At 41.7% G+C, this 21,229-nt stretch overlaps 1 protein-coding gene across 2 annotated transcripts in view; it reads right to left on the reverse strand.

Annotated features, from left to right (window-relative positions):
* Positions 1-3,237: 3,237 nt before the first annotated feature.
* Positions 3,238-21,229, reverse strand: part of fam171a1 (family with sequence similarity 171 member A1) — a 39,660-nt gene continuing 21,668 nt past the window's right edge. The window contains exons 6-10 of one of the 2 annotated variants that reach the window (XM_061674051.1): positions 11,183-11,299; positions 10,923-11,040; positions 7,328-7,445; positions 6,199-6,464; positions 3,238-6,066 (exon numbers count right to left, since the gene is read on the reverse strand). In XM_061674051.1, the coding sequence (XP_061530035.1) occupies positions 4,992-6,066; positions 6,199-6,464; positions 7,328-7,445; positions 10,923-11,040; positions 11,183-11,299 (1,694 nt within the window). In that variant the 3' untranslated portion in view covers positions 3,238-4,991. Of the gene's footprint in view, positions 6,465-7,327; positions 7,446-10,922; positions 11,041-11,182; positions 11,300-21,229 lie in introns of both variants that reach the window. The other variant, XM_061674050.1, reaches the window with a different exon arrangement.

Consider the following 21,229-nt stretch of genomic DNA (forward strand, 5'->3'; position numbering starts at 1 on the left):
AGTTAGCACAGCAGTGTGTGGGACATGGCAGTCACATACATCCAATAATTTATATATTTATTTATTATTCTTTTTTTTTTTTTAAATCGGTAGAAAATACATTTTATTATTATACTGGTGTGCAAATTTTTCCGCACTTAAGAGTAAGACCTTAAGAGTTTCATTATTCTACTACATTTTCAATATGACTGAGTGATTCTGATGAGGACAACAAAGGCACTACATACTGTAGTGATATTGATCCAGCGCAAACATGATTCAAATCAGTTACATTCAGAGGCAAGTAGCTCTTGATAATATTGAAATGCGACATGGTAATGTTAGATATATTGTAGAAGTTATCATTTATTTGCTTAGCTTGCATTAGTATTATGGACAATGTTTAGAAAGAAAGATGTCTCGCCTTCAAGAAGATGACTCAGCAGGAATCATCTGAGAGAAGGACGTGGCCGGGACGTGGCAGGTGCCATGTTTTCACCTTGAAACCCTACCCTTAGTGTGTTGTGTCTTGTAGCTTAGTACGTTATGTCTTGTAAACTTAGAAACCTCCCTATTTTCAAATAAATGCAGGAACGACGGGAGAGATTGTTTAGAGCGTGTTGAGAGGCTGTAACCTGAACAATCTCCCATGCGCCCTCCTCATGAGTAAAATGACCAACGTCTTCATTCCTTTTGTGTTTATTCATTATAATGTTTGGTGAGATAAATCCAACAGGTAACAACTGTGTTGAGTTTGAGTGACAATTGTAGAGTATTGCAGGAGTATACAGCAGAAAAACTGAAATCAGTTTTCCCATGTTCAGTCTCAGTCCAAGGAACTTTGAGCATACATCCATCCATTTCTGAGCCGCTTATCATCACAAGGGTTGCGGGCGTGCTGGAGCCTATCCCAGCTATCTTCGGACGAGAGGTGGGGTACACCCTGAACTAGCCGCCAGCCAATCGCAGGGAACATACAAACAAGCAACCATCTGCACTCACATTCAGAGTCTTCAATTAACCTACCATGCATGTTTTTGGGATGTGGGAGGAAACCGGAGTGCCCGGAGAAAACCCACGCAGGCACGGGGAGAACATGCAAACTCCACACAGGCGGGGCCGGGGATTGAACCCAGGTCCTCAGAACTGTGAGGCTGATGCTCTAACCAGTCCGTGCCACCAACTTTGAGCAGTAAATTGTAATTTGAACGTGTTGAGTGGTTATTATGAGCAGTTCAATAAAGTGCTATGTTACGGTAACATGGTGCCTTTCAAGACTTTGTAATAGAAGATGAGCCAGTGTGCATCTCGTCACACAGATAAGTGTATCCATGCCACCTTCTGATATAAAATGCAGTAATATGTGGAGTAGTTGTCACCAGTAATAAATCTAAGTGCAGAGTGGAAAAACAGAGTCTGGTTGTTTTCGTGTGGGGACAGAGGCATGTGTAAAGATAATGTCACCATAATCTAAAACTGATAGAAAGACTGCTTTGACCAGCTGTTTCCTGCATGTTGTTTTGTTCTGGTATAAATATCCAACTTTTTGCTTTGGTTGACTTGTAATTTTATGTACTTTTAAAGTTACGTTTTTGGTCTCACCAGATGTCCAAATATTTGTATTTTGTGACTCTTTAAATACTGTGTCCTGTTAGTGTGGTGAATTGGCTACAACATTTTTATGTATTGGCTCTTGCTCCTGACAATCTAATTTATTCAGTTTTATCTGCATTAAGGACTAGTTTCAGGTTGAGAAGGGATTGTTGTAATGTGCTAAAGACTTGGTGGAGGATTTTGATTGCAGAGTTTGCGGTGTTAAAGTACAACCCCAATTCCAATGAAGTTGTGACGTTGTGTTAAACAGAATACAATGATTTGCAAATCATGTTCAACCTATATTTAATTGAATACACTATAAAGACAAGATATTTAATGTTCAAACTGATAAACTTGATTGTTTTTAGCATATAATCATTAACTTAGAATTTTATGGCTGCAACACATTCCAAAAAAGCTGGGACAGGGTCATGTTTACCACTATTATTGACCGTAGATGAAGAAATCCCTAAATTCCTTGCAATTGTACGTTGAGGAACATTGTCCTTCAACTGTTCGACTATTTTCTCACACACTTGTTCACAAAGAGGTGAACCTCGCCCCATCTTTGCTTGTGAATGACTGAGCAATTCAGGGAAGCTCCTTTTATACTCAATCATGGCACCCACCTGTTCCCAATTAGCCTGTTCACCTGTGGGATGTTCCGAACAGGTGTTTGATGAGCATTTCCTCAACTTTCTCAGTCTTTTTTGCCACCTGTCCGAACTTTTTTGGAACGTGTTGCAGCCATAAAATTCCAAGTTAATGATTATTTGCTAAAAACAATAAAGTTTATCAGTTTAACATTAAATAACATTAAATATCTTGTCTTTGTAGTGTATTCAATTAAATATAGGTCAAACATGATTTGCAAATCATTGTAGTCCGTTTTTATTTACAACCCCAATTCTAATGAAGTTGGGATGTTGTATTAAACATAAATAAAAACAGACAACTCTATCATCTGCGTAAAGATGAGCAATGCTGTCTGTTATGGAGGATGTCATGTTATTTACGTAAATACCTTAAAGGATATGACCCAGTATTAAACATTGTGGAACACCCTGCCCATTATTTTCTTGAGAAATGTATTTTTTGGATGAATGTGTGCAGTTGAGCTAACCAAGAGTGTACAGGTGTACCTAAGTAAATGTCCAGCACTGAGTAATTTAAGTGAACCTTTGCTTTTGTGTGTGCGGCATGGGTATCTGAATTGAAACCTCACTCTCAACTAAAATCCACTAAAACCCAATCCACATGTAACTGTGCATTTGATCAAACAGGGGTCAGTTAAAGAACAATCTCAAAATTGACTTTTTTTTATTTATTACCACAATTGAGGAATTCAGAGTCTCACATGAACTTAGAATTTATGTTTATGGATGTCATCTCCACACTGAGAGGTTCCATGGTGGCCCACTGCACATTATTGCTGATAAGTGCAATGTAATTTGGAAAGAGAAACATTTGAAGCTCACATGGACAGTTTAAATTATACTATATTCTTCAATTTTATCTTTAAATGTCGCCCTCCAAATGTATTGGACTAACGTGGTTTGACACTGCCATTAAATTCTCAGTCTTTGGATGAATATCCAAAAACTAGCAAAGTCTGCAACTGGCTCTATAACAAAAACCCAGACAGACATTGTTCCTGTGTGGTTGTTTATTCAGAATAATAGCCTTCAAATATATAATGCAAAACGACCAACGTACACACGTTGTACTGCAACTTTGCTCGAACGTGTAAGGTTGTTCAGAACAGAGGCTTGCATTATTTTAACCTGCTGAAGGGGGGAAAAAACAGTATTAATAAAAAATATATATGAGTGTTATGACTATATGACTCCAGAGTGGATTTGATTATTTCCCAACACTCTCATATGACACGGTAGGTCATAAAAAAACAAAACAAAACCAAAAAAAAACCAAACATGCATCACTCTGAAAACCATATTTTGAAACAAATATTCACCCTCCAAATGTGCAAAAGTAACCTGTTACCTTTGCCTACACTCACTTTGCTTTATCCATTCCCTGCTGTGCTGTAATCCATCTCGGTCCCTTTCGACGGGATTGCAGAATATTGTGAGCTGTGCGCAGTGTAGTAAAGAGACATTTACTGCATACTTTCGGCCACACTCACAATAAGGACGGCTGAGGTAGAGGAGAAAAGGCAAGACGAGGGCAAAAGGAGGTGAGAAATAAACATGGTGATCTGTTCTGGAAATTTGCTGCGTAAGAAAAGGCACTTGGAACATTCGGAACATAAGGGGGAAATGCTGCAAACGGAAACAGTTTGGTTTCAGTTCAAATAAAGATACATATACTAAAAACAAAGAATAAAGGGGGGTGAAGAAAAGCTCTTAACATATATTTGGAGAGGAAGAAGCATCATCGGGTTAAAGTACTTCACGTAGGCAATCAAAATAATTGTGTGAAACAACAAGCAAAAAGGCATCTCAAGCAGGCATATAAAAGTGATGCATAGCCTTTCAGCAACATATGCCAGTCAGTGATTCAACTCGTACAAAAACCCTTCATTGTATTACACAGTATTATTATTACAGGCATAACTAGTAGCGGTATTACATCCTTACCCTCCAGCTTGGTGGCGTGTCACACTGTCTGATTACACGACAGTGCAGATAGTGGTTTTTTTTGTGTGTTTTTTTTTTTTGTAGTTCACGCAAAAACACTCTTACCTGGTAATTTAACAAACCTCTCTCAAGGGATTAAGTGTGTGTTGAGGTGTTTTTGTGCAGTCAAAAGCACTAGCAACACACAGCAAGAGTGGGAGTGCTTTTACTATCAGTGGTCCGAGGCCAATATGGCTTAAGAAACAAGGATCCTGTAGTCCTTCATTTGTGAGAATCACCCATCCATTGTCTGTATACAGCTCTAAAAAAAATGCATATACTATATTTGTTTTGCATAAAAAAAACTTCCAGAGTCCTTCAAGCAATGTGTACATCCTGCCTGTAACTGGGGCGTTTACACAGGTGGTGCTTGGGGGGCAGTCACGGTGGACAACAGCGGTCGTTTTCATATAATAGGACACAAAAGTTTGTAGAAGTTCTGAGTGGTCCTTTCATTTGATGGATCCCAGTGCTGATGAGACTACTCACAAAAAATATAAAATGCACTATGACCTTTACAGGTTAACCTAATTTCACCTCCTCTAAACTTGTGCAAAAAGTACTGAAACAAACAGTTGGACATGTGCATTCCAAAGTTTAGAGAGGTTCGAATTTAGTTCACCTATAAAGGTTATGTAGTGCATTTTAAGTCAATCTTGAAATTTCTCTCAAAAGCCCAATACCCCTAATTTTTTTGTGTGAGTAGTGGATATACAGTATGTCAGTGCTATATAAAGGCTCAACGGGCACATCCTTCTCATGTGGTCACCTGAGGATTTATTTCATGTTGAAGGCCAGCAGGGGTCGCTCCTCCCTCCTCTGCCAGGGGCTCTTTTTCTCCTCCTCCCCGTCCTCAGGTGGCACGTTATCCTCGGGGGAGGCGGAAAGCAGCGTGCCATCGTTCCTGAGAGTCACGCTGTCGGGCTGCGTCAGGGGAGGAGGAGAAGCTGTCGATGAGGAGGAAAGTGAGTAGGGTTCCGTGTATATTTGTACGCTCTCTGCTTCTCCCTTGACGGACTGGACAGACCCCAAGTTGCTGTGCCGGGTCTCGTACTTGAGGGTCTCCTTACTGCCCGCCCTGTCTAGATCGTCCACGTACAGCAGTTGAGTGAAGCCCGTGGTTGGCATTGTGCTCTTGGACCCCTCTTTCTCCATCTCTCGTTCCTCCTGCTCCAGGTCCCGTCCCCTGCGACCCGCTCTGGGCTCGTTCAGGTCCACACCAGAGTCCAAGCTAGCGTCGTTGCCGCTGCCGTGCCTCCGCCCGCTGCCTTGCGGACCTCCCGCACTTGTGGCGTTACCATGGCAACCGGCCCGCTGGAGGTCAATGTAAGAGTGGCGGATGTGGGCGTTGGAGCGTCCGTCCAGCGAGACAAACCAGGCTCGCGGGTGCGGCAGAGGCTTGCCTCCTCGGAGCTCCATTAAAGTCTTTTCAGCCAAAAGGGTGTCCTCGCTGTTTATTTCCACCAGACTTGTTTCTCCGAGAGCTCCTGGAATGGACACCAACTTCTCTCCGTCACCCTGCTCGGCAGGACTCGGGTCACAGTCTTTGGGGGTTTGTCCTGACGACTGGGAGGCATTGAGCTCGGCTTGGATAGTCTCCAGGTCACTCTGCTGGTCTGTCTGCAGCAGGAGTGCCTGACCCGAGAGGGGGTGCTCCCCGGGCAGGCGCATGTAGTGAGCGGGGATGACTAGGGTGGGCCGCACTCTCGGGTAGGTTTCGCCACTGCTCAGCAAGTCCACTGAGGCGCAGCACAGCAGTTGGCCCGGGCGGGTGAGCGAGGAGGGCTGCTCCAGGTGGTCCACGGAGCGGGAGAGAAGGTATTCAGTAGCCCTGCACTCACCTCCCTGCCCTCTGGAGGGGGAATGAGGTGGGGAGGAAGGGGAGATGACAACCCTGCTTAGCTGATGTTCTGACAACTTGCCGTGCTTGACTGGTGATAGTCCATCAGCTATGTGGTTGCCGGACGAGCAGACGGATACGTACGACTGACGGTAACCTTTGTCGGTTCCACACGACATGGCTGACTTTAACTGCATTGTTTCCACGGATTGATGGTAGTCTCCGCTGCGAGGCGTCAGATTGCCGAGGGAAGAGCCATGGTGGCTGTTTCCTAGCGAAGAGCGACTGTGTTTGCTGTGCTGTATCAGGCTCTGCGCATGGGAATCGTCTCGATGCTCGTAAGAGGACGGCTTCAGCATGGGCGTGGTCATGTTTGGCTCTGTCACTGTGGAGACGAGCTCCAACTGCACCTGAAGAAAAAAAACATTCAGTGAGGGAAACCTGTTAAATGTGCAAATTGGATTTCGTAGCAAAAACTGAATTTCACCACAAAAGACGGTTAAGACCACGATTAGAGTGATTTTCTTGTTGAATGTCTTTTTGTCGTAAATGACACAAGAAAGTGACAAAAGACTGTTGTGATGGGATATTGGAGAAATTAAAAAAAAAAAAAAAAAAAAAAAAAAAAACGGAGGAAATCTGCTGCACTATTTAAAAGAAACCCGGTAACCTCTAGCATAATCTGGAGCATTATAAACAAATATACATTTAGAACATTAGCATATGCATAAGAAAGGCAATGCATCATTTTTTTGAACTTGAAGGCAGTATAATGCAATAAAACAAAATTTCAAATGCATGAAAAACGTGGTACATCCCACAGTGGCAATGAGACCTCAGGTGATACAGCGGCTGAAATAAGTATTTAACACGTCACTATTTTTCTCATTAAATATATTTCCAAAGGTGCAAGTGACATGAAACTTTCGCCAGATGTAGGGAACAACCCAAGTAATCCATAAGTACAAAGAAAGTAGAACAATTTAGCTCAGATATTAAGTTGTGTGTAATGTGAAAGCAATGTGTTTTTAAAGAGTTATGGGTTTGATTTGGCGCAATTAAAAACAACAGATGACTGCCAGAAAATGTATATAAATATGTAAACTAAAAAAGGAAATCTTCACCTTTAGATGACTATGATTTTCACCCCTGAATTATCCATAATATCCCCAGCTCTGTTTTTTTTTTTTTTTTTTTTCTTCTTCTCTGTTGGCTTGACTTGTGCGACAAATCCTGTCAGACAACAACTGAGCAGTGACGTAAAAGTACCAACCTCGTTGCTGATGAGATTGAGGTGGGACATGGAGGTGGCTTGGTCCCGCTTGCTGCTGTCCAGACCAGATGACAGTGTGAGCTTGCGGTGAGAGCCCCGGGGCTTCAAACAACGACGCCTGCTCAACTCAGACACAGAAAAAGACAACTGGTTGACAAATAAGGCAAGCAGACGATTTTCATTTTCTTCTTAGGCAACTAGGCTCACCATAGTTCCAATACAAAAATGTTGCTGTTTGTTTACAAACTGCAGATGGAGAGAAGCATCATTCATGTCAGGTGAAAGCAGATGTGGGTAGTAACGTGGTACATTTACACTGTTACATTTAAGTACATTTTTGGTATTTGTTGAGTAGTTTTAATGCAACTTTTTACTTACCGTTAATTCTTTTTGTTAAGAAAAAACTAACTCCATTACATTGAGATTCATTCAACTCGCTACTTTTATTTTTATCCATCCATCCATTTTCTGAGCCGCTTCTCCTCACAAGGGGCGTGCTGGAGCCTATCCTAGCTATCATCGGGCAGGAGGCGGGGTACACCCAGCCAATCGCAGGGCACAAACAAACAAACAACCATTCGCACTCACAGTCACACCTTCGGGCAATTTAGAGTCTCTAATTAATGCATGTTTTTGGTATGTGGGAGGAAACCGGAGTGCCCGGAGAAAACCCACGCAGGCAAGGGGAGAACATGCAAACTCCACACAGGCGGGGCCGGGGATTGAACCCGGGTCCTCAGAACTGTGAGGCTGACGCTCTAACCAGTCGGACACCGTGCCGCCGTATTATATCTTGATCGATCTATTTGTTTTGGTTAGTGATGTGTAATGCAGCCATGTAGAAACATGACCAAACACAAAGTTTTCAAAATGAATAATTTACACGAAACATGGCAGAAACAATGGAGGAAACGATGGTGTCTGACTCGTAGTCAGAATACCCCTGGCCTCAAATTCAGTGTATGTTTACCTGACACACTACAAAATAGAATAGCTATGTCATGCGTTGTCATCTCTGTGTGCCTAAAAATTTCCAAATTTCAGCATACAATAACTCCATCTCTAACTTGTTCATCTTTTTCACTGTAACATCTGCCTGGTGAGCCTATTGTGTCGTTTCACAAGTGTAAGCAAAGCAAATGTATTTATATAGCGCATTACATACACAAGGTAACTCAATGTGCTTTACATGATTAAAAGCATTTAAAAACAGAAAAAAATAGCTTATAAACATTTAAAACAAAGAGAAAAAAAGTACAATTAAAACAGCGAACAGTGTAAGAAATATAATTTCGTGGAAATCCTCTAAAAAGGGAGAGAAAAAAAGAGTTTATAACCTGGACTCAAAAACATTCACACTTGGGGCTGACGTCACTTCTATTGGCAACTTATTCCATTTGTGTGCAGCATAATGGCTAAATGCCGCTTCACCATGTTTGCTTTGGACTCTGTGCTCCACCTGAGTCACTCGATCTCAGACCCCTACTGGGTTTATATTCCATTCGCATTTCTTTCATGTATTCAGGACCTAAACCATTTAGTGATTTATAGACCAGTAGCAGAACTTTAAAATCAATTCTAAATCTGACTGGAAGCCAGTGTAAAGACTTTAGAATTGGAGTAATATGCTCTGACCTCTTTGTTCTGGTCAGAACCCGAGCTGCAGCATTCTGATTGAGCTGCAGCTGTTTAATGCTCTTTTTGGGGAATCCAGTCAGAAGACCATTACAATAGTCAAGTCGACTTGAGATAAAAGCATGGATGCGCTTCTCCTGGGCTGCTTGACACTTGCAAGCCTTCACTCGGGAAATGTTCTTCAGATGGTAGAAGACACTTTTAGTAATTGATTTGATATGACTGTTGAAAGTCAGGTCGGAATCTATCAGAAGACCAAGGTTTCGGACTTGGTCTTTGGTTTTTAAAGCGAGTGACTCCATGTATTTACTAAAAGCAATCCTCTTTTCTTTATTGCCAAAAACAATGATTTCAGTTTTGCTGTGGTTTAATTGTAGAAAATCTCATCATTTATCTGTTTTAGACAGTGACAAAACACCTCAATTGAACTACAGTCATCTGTAGACACTGGTATATATAACTGTGCGTCACCTGCATAGCTATGATAGTTAAAATTAAACTTCTGAAGAATTTCACCCAAGGGGAGCATATACAGGCTGAACAGGAGGGGTCCAAGAACTGACCCTTGACGGACCCCATAGGTCATTGCCATTCGATGAGACTGAACACTTCCAATGGTTACAAAATAACTCCTTTCCTCCCAGTAGGACCTGAACCATTTAAGGACTGTTCCATTTCGTCCTACCCATGTTTCCAACCTGTTCAGCAGTATATTATGATCTACTGTATCAAAAGCCGCACTGAGGTCCTACCAGGCCAGAATTGACCAGACTTTCCCGAGTCAGTATTCAACCTTATATCATTTAGCACTTTGATAAGAGCAGATTCTGTACTGTGATGAGTTCGGAAACCTGATTGAAATGTGTCCATAAGTTCAAGAAATTGCTGAGTTGATTAAAAATAACTTTCTCAACAATCTTGAAAAAATAAAAAATATATCAGTTATTACTCACCAGTTACTCAGTATTTGTTTAGTTACTTCACTGAATACTTATTCAAGTGATTATTTGGAGGAGTACTTTCTAGTTTATTTAAGTAGTAGTACTCTTGAGAACAATTTGTGGCTACTCTACCCAATTCTTGGTGAAAGAAAATAAAAGTGGCTAATGGCAATTATGGAAAAATTAACGAGGCAGAATGAAACAAACAGCTCACGTAGCTCCTCCAAACAACCATGGATACACACAACGTTGTGGATCAACCACGTTAGAATCTACTGGAACGTTATTCACCGATAAAGAAATGCCTCCACATAATGCAAGATCAAGTTTATTACTGCATGGGGAATTAATTTATAACATGCAGTAAGACTCCACATTTGAATTCATCATTCACAGGGAACCAACAAATTCAGTTTTTATCAAGTTAAACATAGTAATCTATTCAAGATTTAGAGATTATATTACCAATTATGCCCAATGCCTAGAATTGACAGTTACCACAAAGTATCCAGAGGTTGTTTAATTTATCACGTGTTTGGCCTTGTTTAAAACTAGATTAACTGATTTTTTATTTTTTTGAAATGGGAGTGTTAAAAAGCTGGAGATTCGGCCTACATCCTTTTGTTTTATCCTTAAATATTGTAATGCTTTTGTTTGTTTTTGTTGTTTGAAAAAATTATGAAACGAAAAAAATAAGATCATTGAATCTGAGACAGTTTACCTGCTTCAGTAGCTGCTTCTGTTTTGCATAGCAAGAGTCCAAATGGGCTCAGTAGTTAACGCTAACATCTGTGTGTGAACAATACATACATATATATATATATATATATATATATATATATATATATATACATGTATATATATATATATTTATAAATTATACTTACTACCCATTTTTTTCCGAGTAAGAAAATGGAGGTTTTTGCTTATGACACACATCGTAAGAAAACAGGGCACAGCGCCTATCAGAGGGACAGATATGACTTGACAATATGGTAGTATTGGGTCTGTTGACACACCTGCAGTAGTACAGGAGGATGCAGAGTAAACACAGCAGAATGAGTCCCATGCCTCCAAGAATGGCCAGTAGAAACATAGTATGGTACATACTGATGTCTTTCACAACCAACAGACCTCCTAGAAGGACAATAAGCACACATGAAATAAACTGAACATTCCAAAACAACTTTGGCAAGTATGAAACAGTTTTCTAAATCCTTATGGTAAATTATTATCCGGTGTATATATGTAGTATGTGCCAAACCAGAGTGAATCTCACCTGACTGGAGTGGCGACATGACGGCAACCCAGTATCCCAACTGAGAAGCAATGTAGGTGAGGATGAGTTGGTTGTCCACCCTTTGCACGTGACCCCAACTGCTCTTTATCCAGAAACCTGCACAAACACACAAGATCTCTTAAATATAGTTTAGTTTTCCTATGTACTGGAATCACCCTTAAGACCATTGCCCATGGACGCACTTACATATGCTCCAATGACAAATGATGTATATTCAAATGTGAGAGCGTGTGCAAGAAATTCGCATTGAACCTCTGTTGAGAGGACCATGTGGCAGTGTTTCACGAAAAGTTGTAGTCAGTTGGTTTGTCAAAAACGCCTCACCTTCACTTATTCTACACTCAGACGCCAAATTATTCATACTTGGGCTATCCATCCATCCATTTTCCAAACCGTTTTTTCCTCACTAGGGTCACGGGTGTGCTGGCGCCTATCTCAGCTGACTTCGGGCAAGAGGCGGGGTACACCCTGAACTGGTTCACGAGCCAATCGCATGGCACATAGAAACAAACAACCTTTCGCACTCACATTCACACCTACGGACAATTTGGGAGGAAACCGGGGGTACCCAGAGAAAACCCACGCAGGCACGGGGAGAACATGCAAACACCACACAGACGAGGCCAGATTTGAACCCAGGTCCTCAGAACTGTGAGGCAGATTTGCTAACCAGTCGGTCACCATTCCTCATACTTGGGCCAATTTTTTAAATATATTTTTGTATTTAATGAATGGATATCTTCTGATACCCACTAAAAAAACAAACAAAGAGAACACATTTTAATTCAAAAGTTGGTTACTTGGCATTAATAAAATATATATTAGGGCTCACTAAGACGAAGAAACTGTCATCTAACAACAGTTGATAGGTCTCAGAATGTTAGAATAAAGCATGTCAACATGAGATTCTCCCTTAAAAATAGTTCAATACAAAAAATGTCATGAGTTCATTAAAATATATTTTAACTCATTTATTTGTGTACCAGTTGTCCCCAAAAGTCAACAAACACTTCCTTTTTAAAAAAAAAATATTTATTTATTTTGTTTTAGCCATCATTTGGAAAGACGTGAGCCCATCAGCATTTGACAGCTTAGGCCTTTGTAGTTTTTGTAAGCATGTCATTCCCTAGCCCATGGCTCGCCAATTGACATTGGAGCAGTCCTGTAGGGGGGTCTGGGGGGATCTGCCGGGCCCCAACAGAGAATTTTATTGTTTTTATTTTAACATAAATTAAGCAATCTGGAAGACTATGAAGAGTACAATAAGGCAAAATACACAATTTTCTTCAAGCAGAAAAACATTTATTTACACCGCTCAAGTACATGCTAATGTACAAATTTAAATTAAAAATTAAATTTGCCTAATTTCTTTGCTTTTTTGTTTTGGCCTCCAAATTGAGCCAGGCCCAACTCCACCTGCAAATGATGCTTGCTTCAAGCTGTGCCACATGATCCTCATCATGTGGCACACACTCATCCTCCTCTTTAAGCACTCTCCTTCTGGAAAATAATTTACTACAATCATCGTCTGTTTCACTTAATTTTTCACTATTACCAAATTCAAAGATTAATCCCAAATGCATCCTCCAGGAAAAGATTAAGTACAGTATTTTTCCATTTTTATTGGCCATTTATGAATTTGAAATTAGTTCATTCTGTGTTGTGACATAATCCCTAATATTGCTCCGTCGCTTAATACATTGAACATGAACATCCGTAAACTAATTAGATAATTGTAGGCGCGTTTCCTAATTAATACAAGATGTACTAGCAGATCAGCTCTTGTCGCCAATGTTACATGTGCTTCCCGGTTCCGTTGAGACCACAACCAGCGCCAAGACCCGCAGCAAGTCAACGCGAAAATACAAAAGACTAGTGCAACAAATATGACACTAGCTGATCTGATTAGCAACAATGTTGCTTAAACGTAAGAGTTACCAATAGAGGATGTCTGCCCCAGAGGTGGGTAGAGTAGCCAAATATTGTACTCAAGTAAGAGTACTGTTACTTGACAATAATGTGACTCACGTAAAAGTAAAAAGTAGTCCTCCCAAAAATTACTTAAGAGTAAAAAGTACACAGTGGAATAATTATTAAAGTACTGAGTAAATAGTGAGCAACTTCTGATTTTGTTAACCACAGCATGAACATCAATAAAATAAAAACGACAAAACTAAATGTGAATGTGCAAATTCTGATATTGCTGTGTGTGTATGCATATGTGTGTGCGCGCGTGTACGCACAGCCAAAACTACAACAAAACATCTTCAATTTACTGCAAGGTGTTTTCTCAAGTTATAATTGGGCTGAACTGCGAGGTCATGTGACTTTCTTGTGTCGTTTGATTGGTGAACTAAACTTAAATGTCACTAGCCCTTAAATTGGATTGGCACAAACAGCACCCAATGCGGAAGTCAAAGTCGTAGTTTTGTGCACGAAATAGTTGATAAATAAGCAATATTTGATAAATAAAAGTAGCAAGCAACATTTAGATCATTGTAAGGGTGTAAAGGTGCCATTAGTTCTTAACAGCAGAAGCGGCGGAAGTATTTTTTCTGGTCTCGTCAACCCCTATAACTTATCCAAAGCAAGTCCTGAACGCACAGGCGGAACCTCAGGCCGATGCGCTCGCATATTAGTCCGCCGCGGAGTAATATTCAGAAATTACATCTGTGTGTGGAAGTGTGGAATGGATCTAGCTGCCAGCGTTCAAGGAGTACGAAACAGCCTATGATGACAGTGATGGTGAACACCCCCCCCAGGAAAAACTCATCGGATCTATACGGTTCACGTAAATGGGCCTATTTTGAGTTCAAAACGGCGAATATTGCCAAAAGGTGACTGATTTGCATGCATGTAATCTTCCTAATATTGTACCAAGCCACTTGAAAGACAGGATGAACCTGATGAGGGGAAAAACAAACGGAACAATGAGCTGCAAGCTTGGCAGTGCCACAACCAAACCGCACAACACAGATTGACTGACTGGCTGGCTGGCTGCTCCAAGGAGAGGAAACATTCACATGCGACTTCCCGTGGATGCTGGGGACAACACGAGGGGAGAGTGAACCTTATTCTGTGTTTGAAGACATACTGGCAACATCGGGCACTCACTGATCGTTAAGGAGAGAGGAAACTAAAGAGGATAGACATATACACACACATGGCAAATGGGGATAAAACACTAATAACAGGAAACAACGGGACAATTGGAAGTTGAGAGATAATGGCAGGAGAGAAAAGGGAGATACTGTGTGACTCAGCACCTCCAGCAGCACATACATACACACACACCAATCACTGAGAATCACTGAGCCATGTGACCAGCCCTCCCTGCACTCACCCTGCTTCGGTCTGAATCGCTTCCACAGGGGAGGTTTTCCTGGATGTCTCACTTGGTTAATATCAAAAATTCATGTTTCCATGTTTCCTTTCAACACATGATCAGCTAAGTGTATGCTTGCCTGATCTATTCATACACACAGGCTTGTCTGCAGCACAAGACAAACAGGTTTTCAAGTGATAGTGGGTGTGTGTGTCTATACTGGGAACCTTTAACTATGCTCCAACCGTCTAAAACATTTGTGTCTGCTTTATGTCCTCATTTCAACCCAAGCATTACCACATGCAGGCGCGTAGTTTCTTGGTGAAACTCAATCAGGTGTCAAGTGACTCTCGTTTGGTTATTTATTTGGTGCCGTTGCTAGGGAACGAGGGATGTAGCCCGCACAGGGGTCTTGGGATGGCTGCTCTTGTGGAAATACTGCAGGCATGTGCGTAGGCTACAAACGCGCATGTGTTCTTTCCCATTCTAACAAAGCACCTTTAGAAGTGCTAGATATTTGTGACTAAAGAGCCACGAGATCCTCAAAAGAATCAGCGTAAGAGTAAAGACCAACGTTCCATAATTTCACTGTTAAAAAGCTTAGATGGCAGCACGGTGAACAACAGGTTAGCGCATCTGCCTCACAGTTCTGAGGACCCGGGTTCAAAACCGGCCTCGCCTGTGTGGAGTTTGTATGTTCTCCCCATGCCTGTGTGGGTTTTCTCCAGGTACTCCAGTTTCCTCCCACATCCCAAAGACAAGTATGGTAGGATAATTGAAGACCCTAAATTGCACGTAAGTGTGAATGTGAGTGTGAATGGTTGTTTGTTTATCTGTGCCCTGCGATTGGCTTGTGACAAGTTCAGGGTGTACCCCACCTCTTGCCCAGAGGCAGCTGGGATAGGCTTCAGCATGTCCGCGACCGTAGTGACGATAAGCGGTACGGAAAATGAATGAATGAATGAAAGCCTAAATAACACTACACGATGCGCGAGCCAATGTTCAGCCCATGTGACTTGCAAGCAAAAAATTGAGATACGAGCGCTGCACGGTGATGAACTCAACCAAAATCACTTCACAACAAGCAGCAGTTTGACCAATAGTGAACAATTCAAAGAGAGAGAATTACACGTTGTGTATTTAAACAAATAAAACACGACTATCTTTAAAGTCTGCTAGCATAATGCTAACACATAATGAGAAATGCCATAGATGGGCAAATAAATAGCATCTATGTGGCGGTGTTGTAATACTTTAAGCAATGGATATTTGACCACAGTTGGTGCAGCAACACATGTAGACAAACAACAATACTCACAGGCGTATATTCTTTGTTTTCTTTGAAAAATGACTAATAGTACTCACAGAATTTGGGAAACTTATTCGTTTGTGACTGTGTTATACTGCACCCTGGTGGCCAACTCTCTCTCTCTCTCTCTCACACTCACACACACAAACACACCAGAAGGAGGCGCAATTAATAATGATGCACAAACTGATTTACTCTACATCCTATTTAATAATATTATCACAATAGAGGACTATTTTTCTGATTAATTATTATTATTATTTTTTTAAATACAGTTTTTTTTGGGGTGAAGGCTGGATTAGATTAATGGCATTTCCATTCGTTTGCACAGGGAAAGATGATTTAACATATGAGCACTGAGTTACGAGCATCGTCGTGAAACAAATTAAACTTCTCAAGTGTCCAATGTACTTCAAGTAGTGGTCGTCCTTCAAATAGATGCGATGCCCGAGTTAGTCGTGGATGGAGATGCTTGTCTTTTCCCATGAGGGAAACATCTGGTAGTAACTGCAATTCGCTCAATTCAGACGCTATAGTTCACACGTGGAAAGTAAAGAGTTAACTGCGGAGCCCATTTTAACTCTGGGTTACCGCATGTTGTCAACATGTTCCCTGTGCGGTATTAAGCAGTCGCCTTTTCTGGTGATTATGATTTTATTAGTGTGATCGCTCTACAATGTTGTGTGCATCCATGTTTATGTTCTGGCTTGCCATGTGACTTGTTTGTCCCTTGCATTCTCTGTAAGAGCCCTTTATGTTTGGTTTTCAACTGAAGTTTCACTTGATAGATATCGAACAAATAAAGGCCTTCCCCCTAACAGATTACTGTCCCTCCACATCTGAAGTTGAGAAAATAAATGAGTATTATTTGCTGAAGTGCCTTATGCATACACTGTTCCATGTGTCAGCGACATCCTTTGTAGATTATTATGTTCTGCAACAACAGCTGTGGGAACTGTTGAGTTTTCAGGCTTAGGTTAAGCATTGCAAACATGTCTGACTCAAAAGATGATGTCATCGCTGACTGTCTGATCAGCATGTGCAGGTGTGTAACCCTGAAGGCGTCAACTGTTGAAATCATTGTGTGGGGCCAAAAGGGAGGGCAAAGGAAGGGTCTGCCTAAACTAGCATTGTTCAGTCAGATTTGGGAGAGTTGGCTAGTTTTACAATCCTGCTAAAGTGACACCAAGTTGACACCGACAATGAGAAGAATGAAATGTACACTGCAAGGTCAGCTATGCCGATTGTGAAGAGACTTGCCTCTCAGGCACATGCACAATTCATCTTTACACTATACGACTAGAGTTGGGCATCGAGAACCGATTTGAACCGGGACTAACGTTCCGGCTCTCCCGGAACCATTCAAATTAAAAAATTTCAGTTCCCAGTTTCGATGCCTAGTCGTCCAGCCGTGAAGAAGTGGCAAAAAAAACAACAACGACGAAGCGGCGTAAAACAGCGAAGAAGAACGTGCACAATGAAGTGCTTGTGCCCAACGGCGGCTGCGGCGAAAAAACGTGTGTCTTAACTTTGTTAAAATGAATGACCAGTCGCCTCAGTGTAACACTTGAAATAAGATTATATTGTGCAAAGGAGGCTTTCATGATGTGTAGTGTCTGAGGCACTCCGAGCCTCAGCCTACACCGCGCGGAGCTTCAGTGAAGTCAAGAGAGAGAAGTTTATGCCAAAATTGAGACAGCTAACAAGTTAAACAGTTGCTTGCACTTTTGTACTGATGTTTTTTTTAGCGTTTATTTTAGTCTTAAAACCAATGCAAGCGCCGATGACAAAAAAGAAGACGCTTAATTTAACATTGGGCTGAAACTTCACCATAGCAACGTTACATCACAATGAAATGGGACAAAACTCACATCAATGTTGTCTCACAGTATCACAAACACTAAACTTGTGCCTCATCAGTATGTAGGGAAAAGCATCAGCATTTTATAGCACTTGGTTCCATCCATAGAAAAAAACAAAACATAAAAAAAAGCACCAGTGCCGTGTGAAGTTACTTTTTGTACCAAAATGCTGAGTTCCGGTGCGTACCCTTCAAAATAAAAGGCTAGCAAGCTTAAAACAGGAAGTCAAGTTAAAACTTGCACATATAAACCATTTGATGTGACGAAACAGTCCCAAATAACTATTTTAACAATGCTATTTTTAACTTTTAGCTGAAACATTAATTCATGAATATTAAGTCAATAGGCGAGTTCCACACTCATTGCCTTTCAGGTCATAGGTTTGATATTGATACTGGTTATAAAGAACCTCAAGTCAAATGTTCATTTTAGTCTATGCTGCGGGCTGCTAAGAAAATGGATGTTCATAATTTGGACACCTTTTATTTAAACCATGCAAACTTTTTTGACCCAGCCCCCTAAAAGAATCAGAATCGAGAATCGTTTGGTACCGGAATCGAAATAAAGAACCATAATCGCTCAAATTCAAACGATGCCCAACCCTAATAACGACAGATGCATGAAGTCAACTCAGCGAGCCTCCCTTTCCAATTCATTAAAATAAGGACGCCTCGGTCATGAATTATAAAATGGTGAGCAGTTTTGCCTTATTTTAATTGTATTAGACAGTGGCGTATGAGACACACCTGTGTTGGAAATTTGTATTTGGCCTCTGCCAGGTATTTTTTTGTTTTTACGTCTTACAAGTATTTTTACACTAACATAAATATGCTAAAATATTACTGGGATAGGCTCCAGCAAGCACGCAATCCGAGTGAGGATAAGCGGTACAGAAAACGGATGGATGGATTACTTAAAAGATTGTCAGTTAATTAAAAAAATATATAATGGTTACAATTTGACTCTGGAACAAATTATTTGTTTACATTGTTCCCAAAAGGGCAAAATTAAAGTTGAACAAATCCATCCATCCATCCATTGTCTGTACTGCTTTATCCTCACAAGGGTCACGGGCGTGCTGGACCTTATCCTCGCTATCTTCAGGCGAGAGGCGGGTTACACCCCGAACTGGTCGCCAGCCAATCGCAGGGCACATATAAACAAACAACCATTTGCGAACACATTTACACCTACGGGCAATTTAGAGTCTTCAATCAACCTACCACGCATGTTTTTGGGATGTGGGAGGAAACCGGAGTGCCCGGAGAAAACCCACGCAGGCACGCGGAGAAGATGTAAACTCCACACAGGTGGGGCCGTGATTTGAACCCCGGTCCTCAGAACTGTGAGGCAGATGTGTTAACCAGTAGTCCACCGTGCCGCCAGTTGAACAAATCGCAAGTTGATTTTGTTTCACTTTAAGTATAAATTGTATTAATGTTTGGAATTGTTAAAATATAAGCATTATACTGGTTTGGGACAGGTGAGCTATTACTTTTCTCACCCTAAAATATTTAACTTTTTCCGGCAAGGTTATCAAAGAGCAGGATGAGAGAAAAGCAGTGATTTGGCAATGATTGACCAATTATGTTATGGCATACCTATTCACTGCCATTGACGGCTTTAGAAGTCAAATAGCCACTTTAACTCTGGAGGGCTGGTTGTGATTACGTTTTAAGCACTTAAAATGCAATGGTTATTGCATCACAGCATGTCACAGCAATTCCTAGACACTATGCAAATACTGTATGCCTGATTGGGGATGTGAGCAGTATTTAAATGTCATCAGATGTAAGAATTGCAGTTCTTTGGAGCCATGCCTCTTAATAACTCAGCACACACTCAAACCATTCACTATAAATATATTTTCACTACTCACATCCGGGAACAGGCGGCACGGTGGGCGACTGGTTAGAGCGTCTGCCTCACAATTTCTGAGGAGTGGGGTTCAATCCCCGGCCCCGCCTGTGTGGAGTTTGTATATATATATTTTAATGAATATATTTTAATGAGTATATATATATTTTAATGAACTCCCCGTGCCTCCCCCTTTTTTTAAAAATGCACTCCATACACTGATTTCAGGGAGCGGTGGGATTTGGGTTGGGGTGTTTGGCTGCGGGCCCCCCTACACCAATCAGGGGGCACTTTTTCACGGGGTAGGGCCAATGATTGCCAGTCGGGGACCTGGCAGTCATAGTAACAGGGGGTAGGTGGGTTTCCACTAAGCTCATGGCGGTACTCCTGGGGACAGGCCCCCCTGACTGGATGGGTGCTCGGGGTGGGGGCTCCCCTCTCATGCCCCGTAGCCGCTCTCCGGGATGCCACCCCTTATCGTTCCCATGTTGGGCGTCCCTATCTGCTCTCCTTGCCACCAGACGGGGGACACTGTCTCGCCCTCTGGCTTGGCATGGAGTGGCTACATTGGCGGACCCTGCGAGTTGGTGGGGCGCGTCTTGTTCTCCTGGGGGTGAGGTGCAGCTGTGGCGGGTGTAGTGGTTGGTTGGGGGGGTGACTTTGGACCCCAGCAACCTGGCCGGTTTTGGGGCGCATCGGTGGGGCCGGTGGACCACCCTGGGTCCCTCGGTGTGGGTGGGGTCCCGTCTACCGGGCCGCTCTCGGTTGGGCTCCTGGGTCTGACCCTGCCTTTTGGCTGCGTGGGGTGGGGTCCTCAGTCCCGGCGGTGCGGGTGCAGCAAGTACAGGTCACTTCTGACCTGATCTGTCTTCACTATTGTGCATGCGAGACGGTGTCAATTCACTTGCATGTGTCCGCAGATACTCACCTCTGGGACTTATTTGCTTGGTGTGGGGCCACTCATTCATTGCGATAAATAACTCCTAACTATGCAAACTTCCTGGGTATCCCCTACTTGCACTCGGTTTCTATAGATGCTTAGAATTTACATAGCCACTCCCACCACACTTCAGCTGTACAGCTGGACCCACTACATCTCTCCTACATGCTTTCCCTCCAGTCCTTGTCCTGTCCTATATTGTCCTGTCCTTCCTTCACAAAGTGTAACACCACTGTCTCATACAAAACTTGAATCTTGTGTCATTGTACTAGACATATAATGATATACTTACCTCATTTTCCTTACAGCTAATGACATTTCTTTTGTTGTCTTCTCTTCCTATTTTGTTAAGTTATCTTTTCACCGTCTTTCCACTTTGTTTTTTTCAGTCACTCCCCTTTAAAACTTTGTTCTGTCTGACTGAATTTTCAATAAAAATCCATCAGAATACAAAGAACAACAGTGGCAGCTTAAAAACTCCACTGTGCCACAGTAAAATTGTTCTGGCACAAAAGGGATGCAGATCTTCATTTCTGCTTGACCTAACAGCCGAACAGGACCAAAGAAAAAGAAAAAAATTGCAGTTGTTAGTTCTTTATGATTAAATGAATAAAGTAATTCATCACTCCACCTCACTGCTACATTCTTTCTGGTAGCAGTGCATAAACAATGTGATTTGAATTTATGCAGCTTTTCCAGTTAACTCCAATTACATTATTCTTAATCAAAACTG

The sequence above is a fragment of the Phycodurus eques genome, chromosome 4 (genome assembly GCF_024500275.1).
Source record: "Phycodurus eques isolate BA_2022a chromosome 4, UOR_Pequ_1.1, whole genome shotgun sequence".
Lineage (NCBI taxonomy): Eukaryota > Metazoa > Chordata > Actinopteri > Syngnathiformes > Syngnathidae > Phycodurus > Phycodurus eques.